We start from the raw sequence: 12091 nt of genomic DNA on the forward strand, positions 1-12091 counted from the left end.
AATTTTCTTCTTCGTTGGAGCAGAGACCTGCATGCCTCCTTCTTTCTGCCGCCTGCTGCCTGCGACAGCTATTTTCTATATGAGATTCATAAACTGTAATCAGTGACTGACTGGGAACAAAAAACGGGCCACCAGCCCCAGTTATGGCCATAAACTCTAAACATTTAATACCCACAACGCCACTGCAGAAAACAAGAATAAAACACCAGAAAAACACCCGTCATACAGTTAACAGGGTACCAATCAGTTCCCTGTTTTATCATCTGTGTCAATTTCCAACTTCCTGTCTCCATCAGAGAGCAGTCTACTCGGCCCAATGCTGACATTTCCAGGAGGCATTTTGACGTTTGCAAATCAAATTAAGAAGCAGGTATTTTTTCGATTTTAAACCAAGCTTGTAAAATTGTGGATGTGGAGGAAAACCATGACTGTAGTACACAGAGAGTTTTATTTGGTCTAAATACTGACCAGATCGGGTGCCAGTCAATGGGACAGCAGAGAAATTTGACCTTTCCTGAACATATTAAAACATTACCAGGGTACCCTGGGAACACCTAATTAAATCAACCTGATAGACCTCAGGGCGAGTTCCCCTGCACTCCTACTGATTTCATTGTATGACTAAATAAATGCTTTCAAGTGGAAGCAATTCTGGAAAGTCACCTTAAAATGAACTGTGTTGATTTGACTTGAAGGCTGTGAGAGCTGACATGCAGGTGGTGTTGTGTTGTGGAGGACGTCCATGTTATCTTCCTGATAACATGTACATGTTATCTACACATGTGCTTACATATTCAATGTAAGCAGGAAAGAAATAATTATTAACGAACAAAATAACACATTAAATGTAAACACTCCACCAATCAATCCTTTAAGATAGCAGAAGGCCGCACATGAATGATAAAATGCTAATAAACGGGGGTAGAGGAGACATGCCAACTTGAATCTAATTTCTTTGCTGATTTTACCCCCCACCTTTAACGGCCCACCAAAGCCTGGCCTCAGCTGCCCTCAGTGCAGGAAGAAAGGCTCAGGTGAGTTTCCTGCTTTTCATCAGCTCTTACATACTAAAGTCTGTTTACTGGGACTGGAACTCCCACTGCATATGGGGGAAAAATGTTTTGTTTATGGCTCCAGAAGAAACCAGGAAAATTTTGATAAACTGTATGAAGCTGTTATGGTGCAGTCTGGGGGTGCTGTAGCTGAATCACAAGCAGTTGAGTTCTTCTTAATGTAGGCAGGAGGGTTTTGTTAAAGAGGACGGAGAATGGAGAGTGATTTCAGTCGTTCTGTGGCGTCGGTCTTTATTCTTTTGTCCTCAGGGGCTGTGGGAGACATTGTGTTCTGAGTCCTCTGTTTCCATTCAGCCATCCCACTCTCGTGTACTCAGTTCCTCAAGAACACCCTTCACGTCTTCAAACTTTCATATTCTATTGATAAGAAAATGTTGGTCCACAGTCCAGGACACAGAGTACTCACAAAACAATTTGGCCCTGCTCGTGTGTTATCTCAGAAATGCCTTGTGTGGTTTTCTTTGAAAATTGGCACAAACCTTCTCTCAGATTCAAAGACAGCTTGATTGGAGTTTGGTCATTGAAGGTGGAAGTCACAGTGACCTGACAAAACTTGCTTTTTACCTCTTGAATGTAATACTTCAAGAAGCAAAATACATATGCTTGGTAAAAATATCAACTTGGAGAAGATGAACCAGCCAAAGATCAAGTCACTGTGACTCTCGTATTAATATCGTGATGGCGATGAAATGCAGCTGTTACATAATGAAGTCACACCCTTGGGGGCCACTGTGGTGGATTGAAATTCAGCCTTGTTGAATATATTCTGATATAAGGGCTCACACGCAAATATTAACGTCTACCGAGACCTCAATTAAAACTTTATCTGGATGTTAACAAGTCTCATATAATATACAACTACATTTTTGCCTATGGGTTGATGAATTTAAATGTAATGTTTGCCTTGGGCAGCTATGCGACTCAGTAACAGACAGGCCCAACAAGTAAAGTACGTGGCAGAAATCAGTCAGTTTGTACAGGTCAAAGTTCAGATTATAATGGTGAGGTTCAGCTGACACCAACCCAAACCCTGAACGTGAAAGTGAAGAAAACACCCCATTGACTCTGAGATAAAAATCTGTTTTTCTTCTATTCCAAATGAAAAACGTATTTGATCTTCTTTGGTCAAATCAGCCCAAAAAATAATAAAATCTCCCACTCAGATCGCATAAATTTCAAATGCTGACTGTCTAAACATCCACTCTACGTTGCGGGCAACACAAAGAACAACACAAAACCAAACTTGATGAGATTTTAGGACTGCAAATCAGAAAATGAAGAACAATCACTTCAGTTTTTTCCTCTCAGGGTGCTTCTTGTTGCAGCACAAGAAGTGAAGTACTTCTGTTGTATTGTTTGTATTCAATGAAAATTGTCCAGCGTCTGAACTTTAATGTAGAGACCAATAAGTAAATATATTTTGGAGGTTTAAAACACGTAGATATCCAACCAGATTACCTTTAGGGCTGAGTTATTGATCAACCTTTAAAGGATATGCCCGCTGGCTCTGTGAGCTCATCCATTCATAAGTGAACATTTCAAATCGATATGCCACAAAGTCAGTCAGTAGTGTGGAGGTGTGTGCAAGGGTGACAGGATCAGCTGTATTTCATACACATTTTGATCCAATAACACACACGCGCGCGCGCGCGCAGGAGCTGCAACCTGTTGCTGCTGTTTGTCTCTCCCCGGTGCAGTCCTCAGCTGAGGGGAAAGCATGAAAGCCACGGGAGCTGTGTGCGTTTGGCTGACCGTGGAGCTCTGGATGACCGCTGCGGGAGCGGGGCGCACACTCAACCATTCCTCGGCTCCGGGAGAGGAAAAGTTCTCCTCGCTGAATTCTTCTGGGGAATTGGAGAGCAATCGGACGGCGGGGTTCTTCCTGCCGGACATAGATGAGGGGATGCTGGAGGACTGGCTCTCCCTGGCCAGCAAGAAGCGCCGGGGAGGGGAGTCTCAGGAGGGCAGGGTGAAGGCGCTGCTGGTGGCCGCCTACTCTCTGATCATCGTGGTGTCCCTGTTCGGGAACACGCTGGTCTGCCACGTGCTGGTCAAGAACAAGCGCAACCAGTCCGCCACCAGCCTGTTCATCATGAACCTGGCCGTGGCTGACATCTTCATCACAGTCCTCAACACCCCCTTCACCCTGGTAAGAGCTGCTGCCAGGTATACAACTTTTTCAACTTTTGGTTTGAAAAGTAAACTGTTGTATATTTTCACAGTAAATATGCTTTTTTTTTTACAGTATGGAGAGAAATGGTCTTTTTGCTCTGCATTGCTTTCTTTGGTTACACCCATCTGCTAAATTTGAAACAGGATGGAGCCATCTGTGCGTGTGTGTGTGTGTGTGTGTGTGTGTGTTCACAATTCATTTGGATCAAAACTATGGAAGTGCGCGGGTCCACCTGTTGGAAATGAAATATGTATTTAGAAAATCAGTTCACTGCTTTAACGAATGGATGAATTGTCAATCAGCGGATGGACGGACACGCTTGGAAAATGCATGAATGCGTGAGCTGAGCTCTGTTTGCATGTGGATGCTCCCTCAGGTCCGATTCGTGAACAGCACCTGGGTGTTTGGGAGAGCAATGTGTCACATCAGCCGCTTCGTGCAGTACTGCTCCCTGCACGTCTCTACTCTCACACTGACTGCCATCGCTCTGGACCGAAGACAGGTTTGTCAGATCAGACACTGATCAGCTCAGCATTGCTTTTGGGTGGCATTACTGCTGTGTGTTGGAAACTGCAACACATGGTAAGACCTCCCAGTTAACCTGTCCGTCATATAAGTGGAGGCCACTAATGCCATGTGTCCTTTGATCCTTCTCCTTAATTTCTCCTCATTTTGCCTCATTGATGCTTTAAAGATCAATGTAGAGAGAATTAGTCACCTTTATCTCATTTGCTTAATTGTTTTATGCTTGAGAAAGTTCATCTCATATTAATTTGAAGTATTAATGTATTAATTCATTCATTCAGAAAATTGATCATAGATCAATGCTGACTTTATAATTTGATCTGAACAATTTATTTCTCATTTGTGAACTGTGGCATTCATCGAGGGATTCATGGAGAAACATATTATACAGGGAAATAAATTGAATGTCACACTTTAACCATTTTTCCTGGTTTGTGGCTCCAGTCAGAACAGCTATAGACGTAACAAATGATGAGAATAGGTCACTGTCATCCTCATGACAGAACCATCAGCCAGTGTTTCTTATGTTGCCTTGCCTTCAAAAGGACAAATAAGCTTTTGCACAGAAGCTACTCGGAGATAAAAGATTATGATCATGAACTTATAAATGTTTTTTCTAAATATGAGGCTGAACCGTATGTGAGGATTTTAATATTCCAAACTCCACAGGACAACCATTAGTGTGTCATTTCAAAGTAGATGGATTTTTTTATTCACCTGAAGTTACAAACCATACAATAGATATTCTCTGCACAGGTGTGAATACTACTGCAATCTACCGTTGCTTCATTGTGACAGCTAAAATAAGATAAAGCTAGACTGAGAAAGGCTGCATGTGAAGACTCAGAGTAACTTAACAGTGCCTCCAGCGTGGACAGTGTCTATCATGCTGGCCTCTTTACAAAGCTGAGTATTGAACCAACCTCCAATATGGGAGGAAGCATGATGACATAATGGGTTTACAGATGGATTTTTCTCCACCTTTTCTCTTTCCTTGCATTCAGCAAAATCATGCAGCACTTGTTTTGACATTTAAGAGGGAGGATATTTCCCTCACAAATTCACCACCAGAGCTAATGGTTTTACAGAGAAACTTTACCTGACCCTTAAGAAAACATAATGGAAAGTGGGGAACAAATGCACTGGGGAATTTTTCCACCTAGTGCTCGATAAGAAAAAAAAAAGAAACATGACAGTGCCAGTGTTGAGGTTGTGCGCGTGGTATTAATTTTTTAATGTGCTTGCTTACTCATCGCCAAATGTATAATACTGATGATTGCAAAAGGGCTTTTTTGCCTAATAACACATAATTGTACGGACAGGTGATGATAGCGACAGCAACACAAAACAGAGGCTGCCATGATGAACAATCATGGAGCGCCTTATTTCACAGATTCTGGGGACCAAAAAAAAAAAAAAAAAGAAACACCCAGAAAAAAAAAAGAAAACATAGATTGGTGGCAATTTATGGGACTGTTTAAAGCCCAAGATGTGCAATGAAGCTTATATTACAAATTAAGGGTGATGAAAAAATCTGATCTTCTGGCTTCACTGTGCTGTGATTGAACAGTGAACCGAGTTTCAAAGCAGTAAAGAACCAGTGCCATCTGGTGTTTGGGCTTCTTTCCAGCTGCACAGTTACTTAGTTATTGAAAGAGGACAGCGAATTGGTGACTATGGCCCAAACCTGTCTCAAAGGTTTAAGCTGGAGCTGTCTGGCTATCCAAAATGTGCCACTGGTGAGTGAGTCACCGATGATTACCCCCGAACCTAATGGTTAGGTTAACCTAATGGTTCGGGGGTAATCAGCTAAAAAACCCTGAGCCATTTTTAAGGGCTTTCGAAATAATTTTTAAAAAATCTCACATCCTCCCTGGAGTGCCCTCAAGTACCCCAGTTTGAGAACCACAGCTCTAATGTATGCCAACTCTACTGGAAGACAGCAGTGTAGTGAGTAATAGTAGGCAGTATGTAAATTGGTAAAATGAGCACAAACTCATACAAGGTCATTATGCAACTACATTGGCTGAACTTTTGAAAGTTTGGTGGCGATGGTACATTTACTTCTGTTTTCTTCGTGTCATTTTCTTTCTCTACACTCCAAATAATAGAATGTACAGTGAAACTGCTAACCCTAGCTCCCCTTGCCGCCTTCAGGATGCAGAATATTTTATTTAGTAAATTAATTTATTTATTTTTTACAATTTTTATGTGTAAGTGTTGCTTCTTGAAATGAGAAACAAGTCGTTCCTCAAACCACCCACAGTTGTTTTCATATTAAGAGCAGATTCAGACGACTGTTGGAGCTTTTTGCTCAGGAAAATGTGATGTCAAGAATCTCAACATGGCAATTTAAGCACATTACGTAATCATTCAAATCAAATCAAAATCTTAATTTTTTCTGTCCTGGGATTTGTCTCCATCTGCCCTCGGCTAGGTCAATGAATCTGTCAGACTACATCAGATTTCGAATCTTCAAGTCACAAATTAAATTGCTGGTCAAATGATCGTGAACAGCACGAGAGAAACTAAATTATATTGAATTATACTGAATCACAGATTTCATATGATGTAATTAATGGCCATCTAGCAGCACAAGGACAAAAAATGCAAATGATTTTTTTGACTTATGTTGTCAATAAAACAAACAAACTAAGGATGTGTCGTTTTTACCAGTGAAACCACATCAGTGATTCCATTTTTCACCTTAATTATCTTATTAGCAAGTGGTTAGGTTCATTTTCATTTGGTGGGATAGCAGGCAGCTGCTCTCTCTTTACACTGTATTTACACTATACAAATCAAATGAGGTCTTCCCAAATCAAAACGCCGTCAAACATCTGCAACAAACAGCTCCACCAATGTATAGAAACTTGAGGACACTGTGCATGCTGCAGACTGTAGCCCCTTTTAAATAAGCTCCAATGGTCCCAGTGGAGCTCCCTTTTCTGGTTTTCTTTTCTCTGTGCTCAAAAAGTAAAATAAAAAGGACAAGTTTTGAGAATAGCCTGAGAGGTGAATCAAAATGCAAAACAAATGTTTGTGATGGAGCTAAAAGACTAATGTCTTGCATCCAAGTGATCTGTTTGCATTACTTGGATGCTTGTGAATCAACTTTACATATAGTTACATCTAATTTCCATACTTACAGTAGCAGCAGCATAATTACTCATCATAAGAATAAACGGGTTGAATAGTGCTGAGGATGCTGAATGGACTAATTGGAAAGACAGGGCTGTGAATGCACGTCTTCATAGACATTGCTAATGTCCAAATGTCCAAACAGCTATTCTATAATTAAAGGTAACACATTTCCAGGCCCTTGTAATGGAGGCGTTAGGCTGGTTTGTCCTGCACGTCTTATGAATGAAATTGGCAAATGGTCTGTGAAGCAAAAATCATTATTTTCATTAGTGCATAATGATTTTTTATCAGTACATCTATAAATATATATATATATTAACTTTATTAAGGACACAATGGTCCATAGCATACAGGACAAGCATTAACAAGAAACAAGCAGATACAACAAACAATAAAATATAAAAACATAAAATATTTTATAAATCATTTACCCAGAGTTACAAATAGAGACAAAGGAACATGATCAGAAGTAGCCAGTTCATAATTAATTGACATAGACTGTAAGGAGCCATGTGGAGAAGCTGTGCAGATGCAGTGATCTAACCATGAAGTTGTGTGCCGCCTCACTGATATAAGTGAAGCTATTATCTGGCAGAAGCACTTTACTGGAAAGAGTCAGCCCATTATCACAACAGAACTGCATTAAATGATTTGCAAATAAGGAGTTGCTCTCAGAAACGTCTGCATTCATGTCACCCACAATGAAGACGCAGGTGGAAGCGCTGTCCTGAATAGAGGACATAATACAAGCTAACCTGTTGAGGTTTTTATCTTCATTCTGGGGACTTTCATAGGGTGTCTATATCACCACAGCAGAGCTCAGTGCCTATTGCCCAGGCACCATTTTGTGCCATAGCACAGCAACGCCGCCAGGTATCCAGCCATGGACTGCTCCATAGAAGTCTTTATGGAGGGAATTAAACCTCTCCAAGTCCTCTTTGGGTAGAAGAGTCCCCTGAACATCACAGGAAGTTTATCCAAAGCAAAGCAGCGTGATTCATCTGCTTCACTGTGCCCAATATTCATTATTTATTCATTATTATTCCGGATCCTCATGTGTGCTACAGCTGTAAAGCCACACACAGAACTCTGCCGAGGCGGGCCGAGCTGACAGCCCCGGGTCTGCGACCCTCAAAGAGGCGACGAACGTAGATCCGTGCCGGATCATGGATCGGACATATCTGCTCCATCGTTGCATTCAGCAGTCACATGAAACAAACTGAATCTGTTGGGGGTTGAGCCAACCTTTCGACAGGCCACTGGTTCTCCCAACTTCTCAGTCAGATATTTAATTTTACTTCCATATTTTTTACATTGTGACTAAATTGTGACTGTTTTCAAAGATGAATTGATCGTCTTCTGTGTTAATTGATGCAATCCCACTAATGGAAACAGAATTTGTGTTTGATTAGTGCCAGAAGTTATACTAAAGCACTTTCCCAACAGAACTGATCTGGGCTGTCTGTTAAACAGCTTTCTCTTTTGATGCAGTACAACCACAGGCTCAAAGATCAAGAAAATATTTAATTGTCCGATACTGATGAAACCAGATTTGAAGTCTAAAATTGCAGGCAAATGAAGCCAGTCAGTGCAGAGTAACTTTGTGCAGATGCATGTTTGCATCCTCCTCTTCAGGCTGTTGACTGTGCTAATATTATAGTCAACAAATGCCATGCTTTTCTTTCTGCACATTGTCTTCCACCAATGAGTCATTCTGGATTAAAGTCTTAAAGGCTCCACTTATTACTTTATGACCATCCCAATAGCAGAGAAATATTTCAAATTTGTACCCATGAACATTTAAAAATGCTTTTCCTGATGTAAACATATGAACAAACTGGCCATTAAACGGCACTCTATAATAGACTTTGAGTTCATGATGGCAAAACATCAATAGTCAATAATACAACACTTGACATGCCATGGGTGTGCTTACTTGAGATACTTCAGGTATAAAAGAACATTTTGGTGCTTAAATTTGGCACTTTCATTTAATTTTCATTGCAGGGTTGATACAGTGAAGTGCACTGTTGGTGGAAGGATATGAATACAGATGGAAACTTAATGAGACAAACTAACATGTTAAAATGTGAAAATGCATAACAGCAAAATATTCTAAAGCACATGTAGGACGTCATTGAAATTTCTTCTGTACAACAAAATCTCCCAAATACATTTCACCTAAAAACATTTTCTGTATAAGCTGATGGCCCAAGAAGCAGAATTACTTACTGAACAGGCAGAATCTCAGTGCGCTGCCCAGCCATTTTAGGGCAGTAAGTAGTCCCATCTGAACTCTGTATCAATATTATTAGATTTGTTTTTACGCTTCTCGTAAAAGTTGCATAAATCACATATTGTTTTGGAATGAAAATGCAGTAAGAAGGCTCTGTGTTCCAGAGAGGAAGTCTGAAGTGACATAGCTCTCTGAGTTGGAGAGTTATGTCACTTCATCTTGTCGCCTGCAACTGCAGTGGTTTCAACTACCGTTTAAATATTCAGACAGCTGTCTGATGGTGTCCATCACTTAATTCATATTATAGATTCACCTTCATGATCAGAACTCCATTTCATTTACATGAAATAACTGCTTGAATTTATGGTCTGCCCTCTCGACACATGTTGAAACACTGTTGAAATATTTGCTAAAATGGGCTCTCAGTTAGTGGCAGACAGGAGACGCAAACGTCTGTCCGTCTGCTGACACAGTGTCTGTACTGTCTTTGATCTGAGAATGGTGATTTTTTCTTTTTCCAGGTGATTTTACATCCTTTGAGACCTCGCATGACTCCAGCTCAAGGTGGTGTTTGGGTTGCTATCATCTGGACAATGGCCTCCTGCTTCTCTCTACCACATGCAATCTATCAAAAGCTTCTGACTTTCACATACAGGTAATAAATAATGATCATTTGGAAGATTAATTGAAAAATTAAAACCCCAAAGCTTTTTTTTAGCTGAAGTTTTTATAAATCACACCTGTGTTTTTGTCTTAACTAAAGTAATGCTTTATTCTACTGTCATCATCATTGCTAAAGGTGCTGCATAATTACTTTTTAGGAAAGAGAGAGTACTCATTTAGCCCAAGAAAGTTGTGCCAATGTGTAGATAGCAGTTTTGAATGCATTTGGTTGAAAGGAAATAATTATAGTTTTCACTTTTTGGCTACGTCGATGTGTTGTTGTATACAATACAATAATTAAATTATTTACAGAAAGATGTTTTGGACCGTTGCTCCCACCCCCCAACCTGAATCATCAACATCAATATAGATGCATGGCAACATTTTTCATCAAACACATTTCTCATTATACATTCATCTGTGGGTTGTTGTTGAAATTTTGATGTTTTTTTTTTTTTTTTTTATGTGTGTGACTGTGAATTCCATTTTAACAGCCAGGTCAAACAAACCAAAATGATCCAACAACGATCTTTGTTCCCTGCTGCTGCACAGCTTTGATGGAAATATCAATAAATACACTTTTTCTAATGTTAGAATCACTACAGGTGAACTTAACAAATTTGAAGAATTTGATAAACAGCGTAACTGATATCGATTAGAATAAGAAGCAGCCCGTGACTTCCCCCAAACATTGATTTTTAATCCTTTCTTGTATTCTTTGAATTGTATTTCTTCTCACCAGTAAGGAAAAGGAACGCAGCCTTTGTGTCCCAGACTTCCCAGAGCCTTCAGATGTCTACTGGCAATATATTGACCTTCTGACCTTCATTCTGCTTTACATGCTGCCACTCCTCATCATCACTGCCTCTTACACCACAGTGGCCTGGCGGCTGTGGCGCCACAATGCCATTGGTGACACCACAACAGCTCAGCATGCCACACAGAGGAAAAAGCGCAGGCGGACATTGGCCATGCTGCTCCTGGTGGTTGGGGTATTTACTGTCTGCTGGTTCCCCCTCAACTGTTATGTGGTGCTGCTGTCCAGCCAGGCCATCCCCTCCTCTAATGCCCTGTACTTCTGCTTTCACTGGCTGGCTATGAGCTCCACCTGCTACAACCCTTTCATCTACTGCTGCCTGAATCCCATCTTCCGCCAGGAGCTGCGGCTCCTGTTTGACATGTGCAGGAGGAGACAGAGGGTGGCGGTGGGGTTGGAGCCTGAGCTTCGCAATGCAGCGATCCGTGCTCCTTGTCACAGGACTGCCTGGCCCGATGAACATGAGTCCATGAGACCAAGAGATGATTTACTAGAGGTGGGCCAAGTCTCCTCACAGAACAGCCATGCTTCTTCCAGTCACTTGCAAAACCTAAAAGATACTCATGTTGTGTTCACTGCCAGGCAGGCCCTCACAGGGAGAACTGATATCCTCTCAGTGGAGCCCATCGTGGCTGTGAGCTGAGCTGGAATACTACATATTTCACATTGAATTGGAGCAGGGATCAACATTTGAGATTCTCAGCCCTGTTTAAAGATGAAATCTTTAAAAAGAAAATTACACAGGAGGTGGCATAGAATTTGGAGAAATTTGTCAAATTTTTCAAAGTGATGTTTTAAAAATTTAAATAATAATCAAAAGAAGGAAAAGCTTTAAAAAAACAACTTCTTTGTCCGCCTCATGCACACATTTCACACCACTTTCCTCATTGTTTTCGGTGATTGACAAGAATATAATTTAAAGAACCTAAAAAGGGGAAAAATAAGGATCTATTCAGCTGCTGATTGAGAGCTTTTGCAACACAATCTTATTTTAACAGAAAACAAAGGTGGTTCTGCTTTATCGAGACTACTCCATATTGGCTTGACAACTGAAATGAATATTTCTATCCTTGACTAATGCAGTTCACACAATAATGTCAGTACTATGTCTGTGTAGCGGTAATAGTCCTATATTTGTTTATCCCTTTTTGGAGTTGATTGTCATAATGCTGTTTAAGCGTTCTTAGATGATAATGTGACACAAACAGGGCTCATTTGGTAAGCTAAAGTCGTTATAATTATAAACTCCTGTGACAGTTTTATCTTTATATTGCTACAAAAGCAACTCTGATATATAAAATGTTAATTGTAATAAAATGTCAGGTGTTGATACAAATGCAAAAATGTGCTTTTTCGACAGCCTGTCCAGGGTCCACGGCTTTGCTTCACAGGCTGGCAGCGACAAAGTTTACCTCTCACAGAGGGCTTTAAAAATGTATCAGCAGGTTTGAATTCACTGC

At 40.6% G+C, this 12091-nt stretch overlaps 1 protein-coding gene across 1 annotated transcript; it reads left to right on the forward strand.

The window, feature by feature from the left end:
- Positions 1 to 2961: 2961 nt before the first annotated feature.
- On the forward strand, positions 2962 to 11274 carry gpr83 (G protein-coupled receptor 83). The gene is made up of 5 exons (XM_029511100.1): positions 2962 to 3222; positions 3623 to 3748; positions 9673 to 9806; positions 10557 to 11127; positions 11206 to 11274. Exons 1-5 carry the CDS (start codon positions 2977 to 2979, stop codon positions 11272 to 11274), a joined length of 1146 nt encoding a protein of 381 aa, XP_029366960.1. The 5' UTR covers positions 2962 to 2976.
- The last annotated feature ends 817 nt before the right edge of the window (positions 11275 to 12091 follow it).

Source organism: Echeneis naucrates, chromosome 1 (genome assembly GCF_900963305.1).
Source record: "Echeneis naucrates chromosome 1, fEcheNa1.1, whole genome shotgun sequence".
Classification (NCBI taxonomy): Eukaryota; Metazoa; Chordata; class Actinopteri; order Carangiformes; family Echeneidae; genus Echeneis; species Echeneis naucrates.

Coding starts and splice junctions, on each gene's coding strand:
- gpr83 (XM_029511100.1), top strand. CDS start 2,977: ATGCTGGAGGACTGGCTCTCCCTGGCCAGCAAGAAGCGCCGGGGAGGG. Junction 3,223..3,622: donor TCAACACCCCCTTCACCCTG/GTAAGAGCTGCT, acceptor ATGCTCCCTCAG/GTCCGATTCGTGAACAGCAC. Junction 11,128..11,205: donor CAAGAGATGATTTACTAGAG/GTGGGCCAAGTC, acceptor CATGTTGTGTTC/ACTGCCAGGCAGGCCCTCAC.